The 21,867-nt window shown below is 43.1% G+C and overlaps 1 protein-coding gene across 1 annotated transcript in view; it reads right to left on the reverse strand.

The window, feature by feature from the left end:
• The window catches only part of LOC135895773 (unhealthy ribosome biogenesis protein 2 homolog), a 66,521-nt gene that overhangs the window by 22,262 nt on the left and 22,392 nt on the right, over positions 1–21,867 (reverse strand). Inside the window, exons 12-24 of the mRNA XM_065423933.1 lie at positions 21,319–21,586; positions 18,880–19,091; positions 17,117–17,347; positions 16,624–16,770; positions 16,309–16,472; positions 14,700–14,840; positions 13,490–13,751; positions 10,797–11,066; positions 6,943–7,056; positions 5,418–5,504; positions 4,760–5,038; positions 3,027–3,314; positions 971–1,096 (exon numbers count right to left, since the gene is read on the reverse strand). Coding sequence (XP_065280005.1) covers positions 971–1,096; positions 3,027–3,314; positions 4,760–5,038; positions 5,418–5,504; positions 6,943–7,056; positions 10,797–11,066; positions 13,490–13,751; positions 14,700–14,840; positions 16,309–16,472; positions 16,624–16,770; positions 17,117–17,347; positions 18,880–19,091; positions 21,319–21,586 — 2,589 coding nt within the window. The remainder of the gene's footprint in view (positions 1–970; positions 1,097–3,026; positions 3,315–4,759; positions 5,039–5,417; positions 5,505–6,942; positions 7,057–10,796; positions 11,067–13,489; positions 13,752–14,699; positions 14,841–16,308; positions 16,473–16,623; positions 16,771–17,116; positions 17,348–18,879; positions 19,092–21,318; positions 21,587–21,867) is intronic.

Below are 21,867 nucleotides of genomic sequence, written 5' to 3' on the forward strand. Positions count from 1 at the left end.
CCGAGCTTTGAAGCCAATCGTGAGGACCACAAAGGCGCTGTCGGTGTGATTGCTGACAGCGGTAAATTCTTTCAATGAAACACATGGTACCGAACGGCAAGCAGCTTAACACCAAAGATTAAAGTAGCTAGGCGTGCAGATCTAGGCTAGCGGATCTGCATGCGAGAATGCCGGTTCGAGGCAGTGAGGTAATCAAAATGGCGGCGGTGGTCGCTTTCATTAATGCCGTTTTGGACCTGCGGTCATGGCAAAAAGTCCGGAAAATCTGACGGCGAAGGGCTATTGAGTTTGGAATTTCTGTATTTCTTATGCACTGACCCGATGGGGTATGAGGCGGTGCTGCGAAGCCACCTGAATTATCGGACATCAGGAAAGTCGGTCGTTGACTGTACACTAGCAACTCCTCCAGTTGACGACACGGCGTCAGAGGCCATTCGTTACGATTCCTCTCTGTTACTCGAGCCAGCATTACTGTGACTTTCGTTACCTTTGAATAATATTACAGCTAATTTTCCGTGATAGAATCATGAATTCCCTGAGTTTTCCCCGAATATTTCCAGACTACTCAATATCCCTGAGAATTTCCAGTTTTCCTGGTTGGTAGACATCCTGGTATCATCGATATTCTGCTGTATACATGGATCAGATGGTGCTTGCATTGGAACACCCAGCCATCTCTGTCACAGCTACGTAACTGTACCACCGACTTCAACTATCGAATGTATGTTTGTGAAAGCCAAACGTCAGAAACGAGAAAAAGCATGTGATTTCTTACGCCATAGGCTATAAGACAACATGAGACAACAGAAGAAAATCTTTGGACAAAATATGACCAGTTTTCAATGCCATGTTCGGTGTTCCAATATACTGTGCCTAGATGTCAGCAATGCCCAACTGGCCTAGCCCCAGCTCGCACGCTATCATAAGAGAAGCAATTGTGTGGGTTTGTACTTCAGGGAGTGCAACTCACCTTGTGAATTATGGACATGATGTCTTTTGCGGTTCCATCTTGCTTCTGGTTGTCCATACACGAGCAAACAAGCTGGAGTACTTGAAGGTGCACTTTCATGGAAACTGATTGCACGTCGTCCTTCATCTATGGGCAAAGAAACCAACAAGTCGCTAGCTGTTCACGCGTGTAAAAACTACCTGCAGGCTGCTTTATACTGTATTTTTGTCATAAAATGCTATTCATTATTTCCTAAGGATCGTTTGCCATAGTGTTCCCTGTAATGAGTCGAATACCAGCCTAGACAGTTATAGGCCCAGATGCTTCTAAACAAATCTCTTGCCCAAAATTAATGGAAATAAAAGTTATTATTAAATATTCAAACTTCCACTTTAAGTTTCCATATACATACATTCTAAATGAACATTGACACTACAATGAAAAGTCCAATCTTGAATAAAATATATTTAAAAAAATCAACTTCATTCACAAGAACCATAAAAAGAAAAGTAGCTTCACCTCTAAGAGATGCCTCATGATTTCGTTTCAAGTATAACAAGTGATGGATAAAATGGTGAAATCATTGATGCAGAGACATGACTTACAAAGGGACTAGAAGATGGCGTACATCAAAGACAAAGTTTGAGAAATAACTGGTGAATATGGTGAATAACTTCGTCATACTCAAATATTCTCAGAATATCTTTCTGCATTATGGCTCTTTACAGCTGTAATCAACAGATGAAATTAAATGTGTCCCTAGAATTCATGTAGCCATGATTACTAACATGGAAATTTATTTTCATGTTTGTGCTTGTGCTCAATATGTTTGTTTGTGTTTATGGCGGTACAGGCAGCTTAATGACCTTCTTGGTGTCTTTGTCCTTTTGCCTCCTTATTTTTCAAATTACAAACATATTTAATAAAGACTATTGCAGCAGATAGCATGATTCTGCTTTTTTGAGATTGATTACTTCAGGAGGTCACATAAGTGCAATGCAAATTGCAATTTAAAATAAACATTTGCTAGCTTTCGGCATATGCTGCATGTGCAAACTTGAAGCTAGTCAGAGGAATAGTCATGGCCATTTAACCCAATATCTGAAAATAAAAGTACCAATTTCAAGATAGTAGTTGCCTCCCACATGAGCTACAAATACACTATATTCCGTTACTGCTTCCTAGTATTAAAAGTAATAATAATAATAATAATAATAATAATAATAATAATAATAATAATAATAATAATAATAATAATAATAATAATGCCTCTTGCACATACCTACTACAGGACAAACTAAAATAAAGTGTAAGCCAATGCATTTCGCAGCACATTTTGTGGCCACATATTTTAGAACTGCCATAATCTCAGGATTCCTACTATCTGGACATACCTTGACCACTGATCGGGTAAAAGGCGGTCACAGAAGTGGTTCTTGAATGAAAATTACAAAAAACATGACAAGTGTACTTTTTAGACTTAAGAGTAATTCTCCAGATTTGTATTCTCAAAAAGTGCAGGCACCATGGCCCTAGAGTCAATACAAGCAGTTATGTGCTGCTACAGTCAATTACATCAGAGATGGTGCCAGTGGTGTAGCCAGAAATTAATTTCCACAAAAGGGGGAAGTGTGCTTTTTGCCAATCACAAAACATTCATTTTTAAATAGGAAACTATGAGAGTGCATCTGGGTACATAATAGCAGATATCTAAACAACCTTAGAAATCTCATGATAAGTCCCGATTGATTGATTGATCGATTGATTCATGGGTTTTAATATCTCAAAGCAACAAAAGGGCTATGGAGACACCTTAGCAGATGGCTATGAATTAATTTAACCACCTGGGATTCTAAACTGCACCTCACTATAAGTACATATGAACATTTTGCATTTTTGCAGCTGCTGCAACCTGGAATAGAACCTGCAACGTTAAGTTTAGCAGAACACCACAGTTACTAAGCTATCACAGATGGTCTCACAGTAGATAGTGCACACACATTCTCCAATTCTACAAATGATTTCTCATTTTGTATGCTTGCTGAGCAATAAAAAAAAAGTGATAAATAATTCTTACTATAGTTGAAACAAGGTCTCCAAGGATATCTTTCAATTCTTCCAACGTGCAGGACTGGAAGAACATCTCCATGAGCTTGTAATGCTTGTCCGCAATGCAGTTCTCCAGCGTCAAAGAAACAGTGCCATTGGCTGCCTCCACTTGCTGAGTGGCCGCACTTAGTGCAAGTTGGGTGTAGATCCCCTTTCCCAGTGCTGAAAAAGTAGCCGACAGCAGCTTTGGAGACCTTGACCTGAAGTGAGCTACCCGGGCCATGACTTCGACCAGGGTGTCAGCAACTTCACTCGCCTGCAGCACAGTTAAAAGGACGGAAAAAAAAAAACAAGGGAAAAAATACAGTGTTATATATGTAGGGCACACAGGACACTGTCCTAATTAAAGATTAAATGAGCAGGAGCACTCGTTGTTAGTGGCAGAGAATTTGCTGAGCAGCTGAGCCATCCTTCGGTAGATAATCCTTTATATGTCCTACTAATTGCTTGAGCTGTGTGCTAGTGATGATGGCTGCGAATAATCTTTCATGGCTTACAAATTGTTCCAGGTAACACGAAGGACTAGCAGGGAGACATCAAGATTATCACAAAGTGTAGGATGAGAGGCTTGAATGATGAATTGAAACAGCGCTGGTACAATAATTTACTGAAAGCAATCTCTGGACATTTAAGCTTGCTCTGTAGAGACTGGGGTTGTATAACTTTGCTGGAAAAAAACTGTGTTCTGTGCAGACATGCTGAACGGCTGACAAAAGAAATGATGGACGCTCTAGCGTTTAAAAGGCTGGGTAATTATTTGTCACCATGCCTCATTCACACGTCATGACACAACGAGCTATGGAAAGAAGAATGATAGGTGTAACGTTAAAGGATAAGAAAAGAGCAGATTGGGTGAGGGAACAAACACGAGTTAATGACATCTTAGTTGAAATCAAGAAAAAGAAATGGGCATGGGCAGGACATGTAATGAGGAGGGAAGATAACCGATGGTCATTAAGGGTTACGGACTGGATCCCAAGGGAAAGGAAGCGTAGCAGGGGGCGGCAGAAAGTTAGGTGGGCGGATGAGATTAAGAAGTTTGCAGGCACGGCATGGCCACAATTAGTACATGACCGGGGTTGTTGGAGAAGCATGGGAGAGGCCTTTGCCCTGCAGTGGGCGCAACCAGGCTGATGATGATGATGATGATGCCTCATTATGTTACCAGTGAAGGATGTGTACTTCCTATCGGGATACGATGACATATCTTCGGCCTTGCCTTTCATTTCTTTTGTAACCTTGTGCTGAGGTGTGTCTTCTGTTTTATCCTTCGTAAGCAAGCACTTATTCTGAGTGATCAAGAAAAACCTTTCAGTTATTTGGCACATTGTGATTGTCTTGATGTCTCCCCATTTGTCCATTGTGTTCTCTGGTGCTGTTTGTAAGCCATGACAAACCAATTAACCAAAATAGGTATTCTGATCATTTTTCAGTAGACAATTTTTCAATATTCTTCTTCACTATTTCAAATGTCCACTAGCGATGATGCAAATTTCAGTAAAAATTCCACACTGCTTTACCCTGTTTCAGTGTGAAATCCTGCACCTGATAAACTAACTAGCACTTCTCTGTATCTTCTGCAAAACAATTTGTTTTGTTTTATTCTAACTATAAAAGCACACTTTTATCCTAACTATGATAGCACTGCTCCAATGCCCGAATGTGAACAGTCCACAAACTGAGAAATTACTTCACCCTAACCTTCCATTCTTGTAGTTCAGCTGTGGCCATCGATAGAGCAGCCAGCGTATCCTCGCTGCACAAGTCATCACTGACCTCCTCGTCAGTGGACAGTCTGTGGGAACAGAATGTGTACTGGGCCTGCAAGAGGCCAATGGTGTAGATGTGTCTTCTCATCTCTGCCGATGGCTGCCTACACCCAAGAAGTCGTTGCAACCAGGACGCAATACCTTCTGACATTCTATGGGCCATCTTCTGGATGTGGCTTTTGACATCTTCGTGAGGCTTTCTGCGCAACTCCTGATTGAAGCCCAGAAAGGGGGATGGAGAAAGGCGAAAGGGGAGAAGAAAAAACGTGGTCAATACAGAGCATTGAAAAAAAATATCAAGCTATTGCAACCAGTCACTGCTGCACACGAGCAAGCAAGAAATGACACTATCCCAAGCAAGTATCCATAATTCAAAGGAACTGAAGAATGCTTTAGCAGGCCATAATAGCAAGTCATGCAAGACATGCAAGACATGCGTTGTTGAAGCAATGTTTGCAATGTGGAATAAAGCTGAGCTGTCTTGCTACCACACCAACTAAGATGTCAGCACATGAACTTATGCTTAAAAACCTGACTATGGAATAACAAAACAGTGTGGTAGACACAAGAAGCACACAAAGATAACATACCAGCACCAACTCCTTGAAAAGAACTAGTGCGGAACTGGTGTGCGCTTTTAGAAGAACACCCTCAGTGGCTGAAATGACTTCTTTAACCTGCAAGGAAGATAGGAATTTTAGCCAACTGCCACTTGAAGATGTTAGTTTACAAGTAACGTAAATCAAGTGACGTGCAAGATCAGTATTCATTCAGAACTGAAATAAAAGAAACATCGGTCAGTGAATTTACCAGAAGCTTACACAAATGCACAAAAGACTGCTGTGACAATGATGACCAAAATTTGTAGTAAGAGAGAAATGCAAGTCCAATTATCATGACTTATTATCTCAGAAGTACACAATGACTTTGAAAGGTGCACCCTGAACTTTACATTTAATATTATTATTACGAATGGCCAAATATTTAGGTTCACAGGCATTTTTATGCTTCTAACAAACAAGCAAGTGCTGTTGCAATGAGCAATATGGGCGATATGGAGCTCAGCACAAGAATAATCAATAGAGTCAACGACCAATTTTTCTAACCTGTCCAATAATTCGGACATGTTTGGCACTGCCATAACTTCGTCACCGCCACATGCCCCATAGAGCCAATAGATAAGAATGTCTGAAATTACAGTTGAAAAACCCTTCACCATCCAATTTTCTGAATATATTGCCATGAGCGCAGGTCCAAAATAGCATTAATCAAAGCCACCACTGATGTCATTTAGTTATCACAGCCTCACCCGCCGTGGTTGCTCAGTGGTTATGGTGTTGGTCTGCTGAGCACGAGGTCGTGGGATTGAATCCCGGCCACGGCGGCAGCATTTCGATGGGGGCGAAATGCGAAAACACAGGTGTACTTAGATTTAGGTGCACGTTAAAGAACCCCAGGTGGTTGAAATTTTCGGAGTCCTCCACTACGGCGTGCCTCATAATCAGAAAGTGGTTTTGGCACGTAAAACCCCATAATTTAATTTAATCACAGCCTCGAACTGGTGCACTCATATGCCGATCTGTTGGCAGCCGTAGCCACTACCATGGCCGCACCAAACCTAGCTGCTTTGATGTTCGCTTCTAAGCTGCTTCCTGTTGTTCAGTGCCATGTTTTGAATTGAAAAGATTCGCCCCCTATCAGTGATGGCATCGAAGTGTGAAAAGCTCGACACATTGTATAATGCCATTTGCCAAAACTCAGATTCGCCGCAATACAATTGTGTTACGCAGTAAAGAATACCAAGAGTGAAAAGGGGCAACTGCCATGGGATACAATATGCAATTCTTAATTATACAAGCGTGCATCCGCGTCTGTTCTCAAAGTATGAACACCGATATGCCTAATGCGTGTAGGGGCAGGCCTTCAGATGTATACTTCAGACATGTCTGTGGCAATTTGAGTCTTCAGGGCCATTAAAAGGCATGCATTCATTTTTAGCGACTGCCTGATTTTTCGTATGTTATCGTGGGCCCTAGGGAGTAAAAAAATATCGGAAATTGACTGTATACAAGCATGGCAGGCAGGTTCAGGGAAATGCATAGTTCGAGAGCTTACTTCTTTCACAACAGAATTTAACATCCTGACTGTGTTCTTCTTCCGTAATGCTTGGCGCACTAATGCGTCAAGTATGCCTTCGTACAGCTGCAGCATGGACTTGTCCTCCAGAGCCTGCAAAATGAGAGCATCGTACACTTGACAGTCATTATAACAGATCATGATTATCCAGTGAAAAAGGCCTATTATATCCAAAGTCCACTCTATACAAACTTGGAGCCGCAGTATGTTGTGAAATGGTGGAACTTGGCAAAAACCACCATCAAGTGCTTCGAATTGCTATTATGAGCGCCTTGTCATCAATTATCTGGTTCAGATGCTTGTTTTGAGCTTGTTATTTATTAAAACATATGCTGTTCTGTATGTTGTATGCGTGATTCTAAAGAATGCATGCACTGTTCACCTCACTTTGCCGAGTGCTTGTAGTCTCTGTCTGAAGGGGGTACAAGCCATTGCATTTTTTTGCTTTCTGATAGGGGTATTAGCCATTGATGATGACAGTTTTATGTTGACAGACACAAAAAAAATCCCAGGATCCTAGCCATATACAGGTTCACTGTAAAAAACTCATTCACAGCAACGGCACAAACACACTGGCAACACAGAGCCTTCTGCCTGCCATTTTCTGGGCACTGGCTGCAACAAATGGCATTTTCCCGGCACACTGGCAAAATTTTCCTGCCAGCAAAAGAAAAGTGCACCAGCAATATTTCTGCAGTTGCAGCAGCTGCTCTCCATACTAGCTGGCCAGCCCTAGTGCGTTGCCACTGCCGCCAACAACACAAATATTCGCTACTGTTGTTTTTAGCGCAAAATAATGTTTGACAAAGATATTTCTTAACCTCATTATTTATGACAAGTGATGACCACTGTCAAACTTTCAGCATAAATGGGAGCTACCATATGAGGCAAGTTAAACTTGGTAACCATGTCCGCTGCCTGGCGCTGAGCCAAGCAGTTGTGTGATTGTCCTGAAAGGTTGCCGTTAGCCTGTGGTATGTCACACGGCATGCTACTGCGCAAAGCTTCTCACTGGTGCGTCGACTCCTTTTGAAGAAGCGTTTCCACACTTTTTGTGAATGGCCAGAAAAAGTATGTGCAAAAATTTCCACGAATTGCTGCCACAAAGTATGTTGTATATGCCAAATATGCCTCAGCTGGGTCAGTTAAACATAGTGGAATTTGTTGCAGGAATAATATAAGTAGACCAAACTAAGTGAGAAGTATGGTCTGTTATACCTGAAAGTATGTTTCATGCTGATCTGTGGTAACGGTAGTGGGCTTTAGGGATAGCTTCAGCATAGGGGATCGGGAAAGCAGTACAGTCGATCTCAGTTACGTTGAACTTGAAGGAGATCGGGAAATAGTTCAATGTATTGATAATTCGAAGTACAAAATATGCCTATCTGAAGTTTATCTGAGATCTCTGCACGACTTGAACAGTTTGTCGACAAGGTGGAAAGCGGCAACTTATCAATTTGCTTATTTAAGGCTGTGTCAAATGCACAACAGTTCACTTACCTTTAGCTCATGAATGTTGCAAGTCGCTCTTCACAATGCTAACCCTAAAAGCCTGCGTCGCCCAGAAGTGAGACTACGGTGTGCCTTGCATGCTTCAAAGTGCTTGTTGCGCATTTTTATTCAAGATAAAGTAGAAATCAACACACTGCAGAAGCAAACTAGCCTGCATGGATACGCACCATGCTGCGACCAGCGCACGTGTACTGCAAATCGTGCGGGAATGTGAACGGGTGCACGTCCTTTACAACACCAACAATGCACCATTTAAACACCCGATTGTCATTAGTGAGCAACAAGCCAGGTGGACTGTTGCATCTTGTTTCAAAACCAACTTCCTGTCGGAACCAGTCGTACTTGCTTCTCGACTGCCCTAAAAGTCTGCACATCTCTTTTTGTGTGCCGCTCAGTGGTTCGACGCCTCGCGGCCGGTACGCCCCTTCGTTCTCAACCCTTCACCTTCGGCTTCTGCGTCGGTGACTGCCGACACTATGCACATGCTGTTAGTTTCAAAAGTGGCTTTGAACTTGTAGAACATCCGAGTCCATTCCCACTTGCATGTCACCATGCAAGCACGAATGAAACGCATAAAGCGCGGACCTGAAAATTGCACAATGGTCTTTCCACGAAGCGCAGATGTGGCATGCAGTGCTTCTGTTAACTTCAAACTGTAATGCAAAGATCCGTCCAAGGGTAGGCTGTAGTCTGATTCATTTTGACCACTCACAGAATCCTAAAATGGCATTCGCAAGAAGCTTTCGTGAAAAGGTAGAGAAAACCTGGGGCACTTTTGTCTTCAAGACAGACCCGGCAGTGCAGCATTTCCAGTTTAGCATCCCAGGTACGGCGCCACTCAGTTGTCATTCACGCTTTCTTGTGGAGCATGCCAAGACCAAGAGGCCAAGAGGCCTTTCACGTTCTTGAAGCAGAGTGGCGATCTGCTCTTTTCAATAACAAATGGCCACCAGTTTGCATGAGCCATCCAAATGTGGAGTGAGCAAAACAGAGCACCCTGCATATGTTTTCCCCCTGGCATGTACTGTCTTAAAGTTTCAATACCTTCTTTGACAGCATCTACCAAAACAGTGCAGCTAAAAATTTGTCGGCATTAAAAAGTTCCCGCGACATGAGAAGTGATTGCATCTCCATTAGGAAAAGCACACTTTCAGTGGCGCGGTGCGGTGCAGCATTCGATATATCGAATGTGGTGGTGAGCGAGAGTTCGATGTACACGTAGTATTTCGGTACACTTTTGCATGAGATTTTGAAGGGAATTTTACAATTGTTTGATAAAGACAATAATTAGATCTATCCAAGTTAAATATATCCTCGATCGACGGTATAACGAGAACTATTGCCACTTTTCCTTGCATTTTTCCTTTTTTACTAAGCAGGATGTAGGCCTAGTCACGAAACATGCATTGTCTGTTTACTTTTGCCTCATCGCGTTGGCATGATACATTGTTATATATGTACACATGTCAGAATAAACTGTATTTATCATTATTATGAATTCTACTAAAATAACTTTCAAAATCCACTAGGCACTACCTTTTCTTGTGTAAAGGTTGAACACATAAATTATGGCCTAAATATATAGAAAAACAAAAGTTATCCATGCTTGGACAGTCGCCTATTTCCTAAGCAGTGCATCTAGCCATGTGCAGCTCATGCTCTGCTATTTATGTTTGGCTTCAGTGTGGTGCGAAGATCATCGGGATCTTTTTCAGTCTGCTGCTTCTGCAGTTGGTATAATGTTAGGGGGAAGCTTGTTGACTGTACGTCAGTGTTGCGACAAAATATGTATTCCGGCACAAAATGGCTTGTCTCATAAGACTTTCCTCCTCTACATATGCATTTGTACAATGTATGCCCCTTTTCACAGGCAGTCCTTGCTACTGCATGCTGCCCTGAGAACTTCTGCGCTTCGTATGCGCTTTGGAGGATAACAAAAAAACTTGAGAAGAAGCTAAGGACCATGCAATGAGTGATGAAACAGGAAACAATAATCACAATGTCAAGAGACAGGGAGACCGGCAGTGTGAATGAGAGAGCAAGAAGCTACAGCTGATATTCTAAGTAAGAATGACAGTAAGAGGTGATGTTGGGCAGGTTGTATAGTGGACAGAACAGATAACAAACAGGTGGCCTACTAGGGTAACAGAATGGGCAACAAGGGAAGGGAAATGCATTTAAGGGCAGCAGACAACTAGGTGGTGCAATGAGAGCAGGGAATTTGCAGGAACAGTGTGAAGCCAGCTGGCTTAGGACAGGGATAACTGGAGGATGCTGGGACAGGCCGTTGCCCTGCAGTGAGGATTGTGAGAACAGCTTGCCTGAGACAGGTTGCCCTGGAAGGCTGCAACTAGCCGGCTTATGAGGGCTCCTCCACAGACAAAGTCGAGAAGCCAGGACCTCCTGGGGCTCTGCAGCAGTGCGCAGAAGGTGCCCACCGCGCACTTCACGGCTGCCAGTCTCTTTTCCCAGAGGGGGCCACTTTTCTTCACCGTTGTACCCTCAAGAAGAAAGATCACAGCTAGAAGCCCAAGCATACACCTCAACTGGTTTCCTGGGAAAAGGCTACCTAGAGGAAGGTGATCCAAGGCCTGGAGGAAAACGCGGAAAAATAACATAACAATGCTTACAAGCACCCCCCATACACCACTTATATGCAAACTATTACTGAATAGCACAATGTGGTTGTTAACTTGCTTGACCACATAATTTGGATTGATTCTAGGTTCTCCCAAAGCTGCAAAATCTTGTTAAAAATCTGTTGTTTATGTTTGCCTATAAAAACAAATTTGTATGCTTCGATTGGCTAATTTTTTTTTTTCTCGAAAGTTTAGGCCTGGAGGAAAACGGGGATAAATAATAACATAATGCTTACAAGCACCCTGAATACGTCACTTGTATGCAAACTATTACTGAATAGCACAACGTGGAGCAGCTGCCAGCCAAGCATTACAAATAATCAACAGATCTGCACCGCTGCAGCATCACACCATCTGCTGGTTCCTGGCACACCTCGGAGAGATTGAGGACGCCCCTCGCAATCTCAATGAGATGGCTCACAGGAGCACGCGAGACCTAACCCTCCGCGACGCCACCTATTCTGGTTGTGACCATCCCAGCGAGAATCGGGGACCTCCCACCACATACAACGAGATCACAAAGCACTTCTATCTAGACCGCAGAATATACAGCACACCTCACAATAAGCTCACCAGGCCTTAAGCCCTCACGTTCAAAATACTTCAAACAAACACATACCCCACACAGAACAGACTACATCACTCGCTACATGCCTGACCTATACAAAACATCATATTGCGAAAATTGCCATAGCACACTAGACGTACATCACTTGCTCTGGCTGTGTGGTCGGACCCACGCAAACAAGGATCAAGACTCCGCCAAGCTACAAGAACCTTCCACTTGCAGTAGCACTACAGTGCGTCCGCAGCAGACGCTATATGAATATCTCTCCCACAGCGTTACATGTAAGTTTTATGACCAGATGAAAAGTATTGAAGGACTGTGGTTCTACTTTGTTTAGGAGCTTTCATGTTGGTTTTACATTAGTTTTTTCCTTCAAACATATAGAAAGTGGCCGCATATTTGATTTGGGGGCGTGCTAGAATAGGGCAAACACTGTCAAATGACTCGGCAGTGTGTTGCGTTTTTTTAAACCTTGTTTAATTCAACCCGCTGGGTAATTCGATCAGCTTTGCTGGCCCCGTCAGGGTTGAGTTAACAGAAGTCTAATGCATTTTTTACTTTGACATGGCGATTCAAAACATTGCGAGCGGAACTAACCGATAGTAAAGCTCTGTAAAAAAGCTGAATTGTGTTAAACAAAGAGGAGCGACGGTACAAGGGGGGTTCAAGTACACCTGAAAGATCTAGTTAGCAAGTTTGACGTGTGCAAACAGCAGCTGCCCCATGCATGTGCATGTCTGGCCTCTCAGCGAAGACCATGACACTGATGTTAGAATGTTTAAGTCTTCAACTCAACACCTGAACTATTTTCAACAAGCCTTTCTTGTCCAGACCTGGTAGCTTGCCACTCGAAGATTTTCCAAAAGGCAGACTTATCCTATTTTGTAAAATGGGTATGTTAAGCAAGTTATACAAAGAAACTTTTCAAGACATTAGCACAGTTAAGTTTAAAGGGGTCCCGAACCACTTTTTATCAAAAAGGAGAAATGCATTTAAAAAGGAAATAGGCTATTTCAGAAATACTTTGTTGCAAAAAGTACTTCAATGCGTTCAGCAGAAGCAGAGTTATTGGCAATCAAACATGGCCTCCGCTGTGCTCCCGTTCCTTCTTCAATGCTTTGCACTGTGAAGGCTACAGCATAGTGGGGCATGCCCACAATGCTTGGCTTTCTAGATGTCACTGTGGTGCACAGTTCAAATTTCATTTTCGATGCGAACGCAGATGCCGCGCCTTCTGCCTTTGATGCTTACAACGCGCTGAACATGAGCCAAACGCGGTTGTCCTCAGTGAGTTGCAGTGCGCTTAGCCACTGGACTCGTGGCAGCACCCCATGGTGGCCACGGTATCTACGCCATGTAGCTGACCGTAACTTGACGTCAGCTATTGGCCAATAGCAGCTGTCAAAGGGAATGACGAATTAGTGCATCTAGAAGAGAGTGAGAACAGGGCCTTCTGTTGAAAAGGGAGCTTTTGAGAGGAAGGTGACATTGCAATGCGCTTGCAAGCTCCATGCACCGCGTACGACAGCGAAACTTGGCTGAAATGTTCACAGCAGCGTATGCTACCCGCGGACTATGTCATTTCACCAAGCCCGAGGGGTGGTTTAGGGCCCCTTTAGGGCAGTCTCCTGTATGCATGCGACAGTAAATTTAGCGAAAGTAGAAGCATGTTGTACTCAATGGTGAAGAAGGTAGATAGTAAAAGAACAGGAGAGATTAAGCACAAACTGCCGATTTAAGGAGCCTAGCTGATACAGTACGAGCTCTTTGCAATGAAACAGCACAGCAAGCCATCTGTTCTGCTTACCTCCAACAAAAATGAGACGTCTTCCACATCGATTCTCTCGGTGAATTTCTCTGAATTAGTGGCTATGATGGCTGCCAACCTTTCAGAAGCAGCATGAATGGCAGCCCACATTTTGTTGAGGCCTTCAGAAGAAAGCAGCTCTTTTGAGCTGTAGTCAGCCTGTGGAACAGTCTCCGCATACTTTTCCCACTTCACTGGTCCTGAAAGGGTGCCTGTGAGCGCACGACACATGCCTGTGGGGTCTTCTTCAGAGTCAAGCTTTCTGGAACATCATTAAAATGTGAAGCACAGTACCATTAATGGTCAGACATCAGAACATTTATCACTTTATGTTGCATTGACCACTGGCTGCAGTAAGTGTGCCCGCTGCGATGGTTCAGTGGCTACAGATTTTGTGCTGCTGAGCACAAGGTTGCAGATTTGATTCCCAACACCACATTAGTTGTATTCCAAAAGGAGCAGATTGCAGAAATGTTTGCATGCCATGCCTTGGATGGACATTAAAGCAACTCAGGTGGTTGAACTTAATTTGCCACCTCCACTATGATGTCTCTCATAACCCGTGAGTTAATTTAAGATGTCAAGCCACATAACTTATTATTATTTTTTTTTTTATGTGCAAACATTATGCACTAGCAATGGCCAAATCTGCATTTGGGGAACAGGCACAGAGAAAGTATTTCAGGCAGTGTGCCTCTTTAGTAACCCCATCGACATATTTCTTTATGAATACCAAGAGCTTCTGCAGATGCAAAACCTACGCAATGATGAAGGCGGAAATGCAATGATGACGATGCATTCACGGCTTCCGTCAGTACATCTCATTTGCATGAGAGCTTGAAGAGGTCATAGATGATCACACTCAAACAGAAAGCAACTGACTGAGGAACTGTGAGTAATTCATCGACTGGAGGTTGTTAGCAAAATACTCAGCACACTAGACATGGCTGACCACCACAGAATGAAGACACCATATCTGCATGTAAAATGTTTATGAACCCTCATAGCAATGTGCCACTGTGCATCAGGCTAATGACTGTCTACCTCACACAGCTGGGTATGAGTACGAGTTGCGCAGTCTGTAACATTAGCATTTGCAACAAGGTGGTGCTCTTAGCTTTTTGCTTTAGCTTGTTTTCACTGAAGATATATTTCTACTGCTATTCATTTCTACCCTCAAGTTCTAGCTTCAAAACAAGGAAGCAGTTACCTTTTGCTAGCCTTGAACATCGTGGAAACATGTCCCCACAGAGCTGTGACGTAGCATGTCTGAGCCAACTTGCACTCCATGAATGCCTGGCTTCCAAGGTAAGTGGTGATAATTTTTGTCTGAGTGAGGACTTTTTTATTGCTGCAAAGAAAATGTAACCCCCCAAACATGAACAAAAGCACAAACAAAAGCAACAGAACGCGAGAATGCAAAGATCTTGAAAAGCTATGAACAACATCAAACTAGTGGCCTGAAAACAAGCACGCAAGAACACTCTTTGCAATGACAACCAGTATATAAAGAAGATTTATAAATCTACAGGTCCAGCCATAAGAAGTACAAACAGGAGATACACAATACAACATGCTGTCTGATAAAATGAGTGATACGTCTGGCAGTTGTCTGTCCTAGCTGTTAGTGCTTGCCAGTGCCTGATAAAACCATTATAAAGCTTGCTAGTGTGACTAGTTGCACACCAGAACAGGAAGAAAGGGGGTTAACCGAGGGGTGCGATATTTATTAATCCTATCGTGAGACACCAACAAACAAAGACACCAAGGAAAACACAGGGGAAGTTACTTGTACTTACTAAATGAATTAAAGAAATGATAGATTAATGGCAATGAAAGTGGATAAAAGAAACTTGCCGCAGGTAGGGATAGTCCCATGTCTTCGCACTGAGCATTGCACGCGCAATGTGAAGACGTGGGATCGTTTCCCACTTGCGGAAAGTTGCTTTTCATCCACTTTCATTGCCATTAATTTATCATTTCTTTAATTAATTTAGTAAGTACAAGCAATTCCCCTGTGTTTTACTTGGTCCCTTTGTTGGCTTCTCATGATATGGTTGCAAACCAGATCAGATGCCAAGTACTGCATGTCTCCTGCCATATGGAAGTGTCAATGGATCTTGCCTCTTTTTTCAGCAGTCATTCATCTAAGAGGCTACAGATAGCAGTCCATTCTTATTGCTAATGTTATGTGGTGAGACAACACTTCTAATGATGATAATGTGAAATGCCAGCGTGCTTTGTATTTGTGATACCAATGGCAGATTGTTTTGAAACTGAAGTCACAACCATTGTGCCTGCAAAGTTGGGATGGAGCGCTAGGGAAAAAGTGTAAAACACTGAAGCCTGTTCAGGGTTTCCTTTTAACTTATTTGGGTGCTTGTCATGAATTCACAATGCACCAATTGTAAGTTCCCAAATTTGTATAGCATTGTTAAGTGAGAGGAAACTGCATTCTGACAGTGTGCCCCTTATACTTATGTGCCAGTGGCTGGGGCCACACAGTTGCTAAATATTAAGTCTTAGCAAACATTAAAACTCTACAGGTGGGAGTTATAGAGAACATTAAGTCAAGCTGCAGCCATTCAGGTGCACAATAAATGCAAGGCTCAGCTCTGCAGTGCAAACCACTTTATCAGCTTACAGAAGCTACAAAGCTTATTCTTTCAATGAAAGCCAATGCAAAGTCACTGAAATGTTTTTTAAGGCCTGTACTTTTATGTAATTTACATACAACACACTGCTTGTCAAACAAGCAAATGAAAGCAAAAATAATAAATAAATAAATAAATAAATAAATAAAATATAGTATGACTTGCCTGTCAACCGAATCTTTGCCTTTCTCATGTGCCATCACTTCCAAGAAGAACTGACAGAGTGCTGTGACATTCTTTGCTGGCAAGTAAGGGGACAGTAGGGGGAAGTTCACCAGCAATGTGTGTAATGACACTACAGGAAAACGGCTTTCTGAAATTTCACAAACCTGTAACACACAAGACAGCAGACAGTGATGAGGGTGGCAACCACTGCAAAATCTAAGAAAGCCATCTCAACTGTTAGGAAAGAGACAAATTACACGAAGTTATTTTACTTTAACCTTTAGCAATGTACCTCTCAAGCAAACACATACATACCCTCTGTGACCAGGCCGAAGTGCTCACAGTCATGTCCACTTGGGAGAAAACCAACTTAGCTGTAGCTTTCAAACTAGCTTCAAGATGTTCATTGGTGATTTCAGTGAAAAGAACAAGAGCTCTTATCTTTTGAATCCATAGCAGCATCTGTAAGAAAAGGGGGAAAAAAACCACTTAAAACCAAAAATGAATGAATTAATAAATGAATCGCACAGTCACCTTATCTTTGAAAAGAGTCAGCATGACCAGAATTGACTATATATTTCTAATTCATGAGTTCCAACCATATAAACAATGAGGAAGTGTAAGAGATGATATAATTACTAATCCAACAACCATATATCTGCAAACTTATGCACAAACTATGGCAACAAAATAAGACGCAGCTTGCATGCAACAAGTCAACAGCTTCCTGCAAGATCACTTTGCTTTCATTCTCGGTGGCTGATGATTGCACTCAGAAACAACTAGAGGTCTGTGACCTCTCACTCACAAGGTGGTGACAGATGAGCTTTGTGTTGTCCTTTCTCATCATGGCCAGCAGAGACTCCATCTTATCAGCTGTGAGAGAAGGATGAAGGAAAGAAAGGTCGTCTGCCTCCAGTGGTGCTGTGAGCTCAGGAGCCGTGTATTCTTCGCCATAACTCCTCCGGTACAGGCAGAGGACAAGATGCAGCTCTCCCCATAGGTGAAGCACAGAGAGTGCACAACGGGCATGTTGATTCTGGAATGGACAAATTAAAGTGACACAATATCAGAAGCTGTGTATTATTATTATTAGAAGACAGCATGTCTCATAAAATGAGTAATCCAGTGCCTACTGGTCCTAGGCGTGCATCGCAATGGTGTGATGCTCTAAGTGAACAAGCACAACAAAAGTGGGGTAAACAAATAGGAGAGTCAAATGCACGTCTCATATCGCATGTACAGGAAGATTACTACATGATGCCGTGTAGATGGACAATGGAAAGGGGCTACAATAGACAGTTTTAGTATAGCGTACGCTATTCCATTGCGTACGCTAAAAAATAGCGGGTCGTCACTGCGCATGCGCTGAACGCTAAACGAAATAGCGGGTATAGCGGGCGTACGCAACGCAAACGAGTTAGCGTTAGCGTTTTTGCGGGGTTTGCGGAGTTTGCGGGAAACATGGCGGCGATCCCGGCTGCCCGCTTCGAATTGAATTTGGCGTTGCTTTTGTAAAATGCACTTCATTCGTAGCAAATGACTGTGTAAACGGCTTTCGCTTAGTCTCAGGTCGCTTCGACGACAGAGTATTATGGATAACTTCGTGGTGTTTTCGAGATCGCTTCTCGTTTCGAACGAGCCGAAGCCTAACGAAAGAAACGTTTGAGATGTCAGCGCCACCTATCGCTACAGGCGCGAAATAGCCGCAACGACGGAATATGGCCTTAGAGATCCGAAGATATCGTCGGCCAACTAAAATTGTAGAAAACGTGCGCTGCTTAGCGTACGCTATTTTATAGCGTATAGCGTACGCTATAGTTGCGTACGCTAAACTAAAACTGTCTAATGGCCCTGTTCTACTCTTAATATGCTTCACTGCATGGCACAACTGTAATGCAGTGATGCTGACTCAAAAAAAAGGGGGAAAAAATACGGTGATTATACAACAAATATTAAACCTCTGCCTCATGTGCACTTAATGCAAGTCTCGATCTGAAGTGAACAGAATTAGGCACACACTGCCTTAATAAAAATACGTAGCTTGGATTTAAATCTGACTTTGGTTAGCTACCTAGTGCATAATGGTAATTACGATGCAAGTGTGCTGTATGACCCAGTTTCTTTTTTTCCGCCCCAGTGGAGTTGGGGAAGTTTTCATATCCATACAAATGGGAGGATTGGTTGAAATTCAGGAGTCTCCCGGTCAAATCAGGAGAGTTGGCAGGTGTGTGTTCACATCTGCTAGCAGTGTCATTGCCATGTAAAATAAGCATTAGCATAAGCCGTTGTCCCGATCCTGTACTGCTAATTGATTCAGCCACTCTGGCACTCCAGTTGTAGAGCTGAAATATCAAGCGGCGAGTGAATGCTGAAAAACAGTTTCTTTTTGACCAAAGCAACCATTTGCGAGTGTTCTTTTGCAATCAACTTGGCTGTGTGAGCAACTTGCTGCTGTGAATGCCGCCTAAGAGCGACCAGCATGCAACTACCATAGTCCAGTCTTGATTATTGTGGCACTTATCAAGATCTTTGTGAAGAGAGCATGAATACCACTTCTTTTGTACTCACACTTTGCTTCTTGATACTCAGGTCCATCATCTGTGTAGCAAGCTCACGGGTGGCTTGCATCAGTTCACAGACCTTTGTTACGTACAAGGGCGGTGTAGTTGGGTTGACCACTTGGATGTGATGAGCAAATGTGCGGAAGATTTCTGTAACAACGAGGATCTTGGGGAGATGGTTCTCTGGTTTTTTAGGCACTTCATCTTCAGATGTGCTTCCTAAAAAAAAAGAAAGTAAAAGAGAAGCTTAAACTGATACATCAGCACAAGTTGAGCAAGTACAGAGGTAAAAATATTTATTTCTTAAAATTCGACGTACAGTCGAACCAGTTTATGACAAACTCGATAGTTCTGCAAAAAATGGTCGTCATCTTAGGTTATATATGGACTTTCTCTTAGAGACCCTCAAATATTAACCTCACTGAAGCTGGCGTCAGCAGTTACAATTCAGCAGCACTTTTGTCCAAAAACCAAATTTTCAGTGTCATTGTTATTCTTGGTGTGTTACCACATATAGCCACAAATTTCCTTTAGAAACGTCCATCTAAAGAATGAAATGTGGCGTCATACAGCTCTTTCAAAACAGTGCCCTGTTTCGATCACCTGTCATTTCGAAAGTGCAAGCATAGCTGCAATTTTTTATTTGAGAGCTCGTGATATATTTTACTACCAGCAGGACGTGACTGACAGGACATGGCAGGACATGTGCACAAGAGAGCGAAGCATTCTAGTTGGCTGGAAGCGTAAACTTTGGAAACTACTGTTGCATGCCGCCATTCTATGAAGGTGTCAGACATCATGGTCTCGGCATTAGGACTGAGCGTCAACCACACAAGAGCCATAAAATTACTTTATCTATGTTGCATCAGGTGTGTCATATGTAAGGGGCATGTGGCGCAGAAAGGAAGAGGATGATGTGAACATATCGGTCCGAACGGCATGAGCCCTTGAGGTGTGTGACCCGAGCTGGAATAGAGGGAGAAGCAGCGCCGAGCTGGGATTATTGATGTGGCTCTGGGCCAAGAAGGTTGTAGCATCAGCATCGCACTGGCGATGGGGCCGATGGAGGTTCGGTCAAGTCCGTGATGCTGGCAGTCCAGGGTGTCGCCGCCGACCTAAACGACATTCGAGCGGGGCTCCTAGGACCTGCTGCAGCCTCTCATGGCAGTGCTGGGCACTCCAGGAAGGATTCCCCTTCAGAGGCAGACCAGCAGGTACGATAGTCTCTGGGGCGTCTCATTGGCACTTGAAGAACTAGCGATGGAACCCGGAGTTAGGCCTAACCGGGGAGGCCGGGGTGCCACGTCACTGACAGGGTTATGCTTACAGCATAAGTGCCATGCTGCTTATGCTGTAAGGCCCTTCCCTAGACACGTGCCCTGAAAATGAGTGACCTTCTGCGCGGCTTCCGAAATCAACGCATGGTGGTCATTTGCTCATCTCAAAGGCTGTATTATCGTCGCAGTTGGACTGAAGACAGTGTGCCTAGTTTGGTCACGCTTCCATGCTTTGGTATGTCATGTGCGCCCTCTTTTTACATTAGAGAGTTTAAGCACGTCCAGTATTCTAGTAAGCACAAGTGGATTGGGTGTTTTACCAGATGAGCGGAGGCGCAAACGTCAACTGCCTGCATGGTTTAGCCACCTAGTGGCGCAGAGCTCAACCAGACAAACAAAGCTAATATTGCAGCAACAAAGTGCATTTTACTTTGCTGCTAGGGTAAATTTTCGGCAGCAACACGATGATGCCACTGCCGAAAAATTACACAGGCAGCCAACAGAATAAACTTGGTTACTGCAATATTAGCTCTGTGTTTGTCTGGTTGAGCTCTGCGCCACTGGGTGGCTGCACCCTGCAGGTTATTCGGGTTTGCGCCCCCGCTCATCGAGTAAAATGCAGTAAAATGCCACTCATCTAGTAAACACAAGTCGTCAGCGCCGATGATGAGCATCGGCATGGTCGATTAGTGTTTTGAAGGGGCAGAAGGGAGATGGGAGAAGCACGCAAGGCTGGCGATGCAGTAGCTCACCTTTTTTTTACAGGATTCCGCATTTCTTTCTTTTCAGCAGAGACACCCAGTAGCCAGATTTAATTTTTGTAACCAACAATGAAATATAAGCAAGTGGCTTATTTTACCATAGACCAGACACAAACATTAGCTGCGGCTGCTAATTGTTATATTTGATACTACATTGTTCAAAGTGGTATTATTAGAAATGGGTCTGACTGTAGTGAATTTTGCACTCATTTAAACATACAATTCTTGAGAAAAGTATGAATTAACAAAAAATTTACCTTTGACTTGTTTGAATTCAGTGGTTTCAAAGTGCTTGAAAACACGTCAATCTAACTAATATTTCCAGGCTTATTTAATTTAAACAGAATGTTTAATAATCTGAATTTGTGAATTAGTGCGAGCCCACTGTACAAATTGTGACATTCTCACCAGTGGTGTTCCCTGATGTCCAGTAGCCGAGTTGGTTGACCAGAAACTGCCATGTCTCCGTCAATTGGCCAGGAGGAAGGTTAACACAGCATGCAGCAAACTTCTGCAGGAACGACACTGGAATGCTTGTCTGTGCTAGCGGGGTGCTCAGGTTCGTGAACGATGAGAAAATATTCCGAATGAGCTTTGGCACTCGGAATAGCTCAGTGTAGGTGGCTAGGATGCTCTCTAGAAGCAGGTTCCTTGCTTTTAGAAGGCCTGGTTGATTCTGAATGAGAGAGAGAGAAATTTGAGGCAATAAACATACCAGGACAATAGCAGCATAATGGCTTTTAGTAAGCAGTTCAACAATTTCATCCTATGAACTTGAGGCTTACTGATTCACTTGTTGTGAACAGCTTTCATTTATTTATTAAGAATACAGTGTACACCAAAGGGGCATTATTGTAGTGGGGGTACACTGAAAACAGTACAAGAAGAGAAAAAAGGGAGGAGGGAAACATGAAATAAAAATGGAATAAAATATGACAGTGTGAAGGTGCACCAGGT

This window comes from Dermacentor albipictus, chromosome 4 (genome assembly GCF_038994185.2).
Source record: "Dermacentor albipictus isolate Rhodes 1998 colony chromosome 4, USDA_Dalb.pri_finalv2, whole genome shotgun sequence".
Lineage (NCBI taxonomy): Eukaryota > Metazoa > Arthropoda > Arachnida > Ixodida > Ixodidae > Dermacentor > Dermacentor albipictus.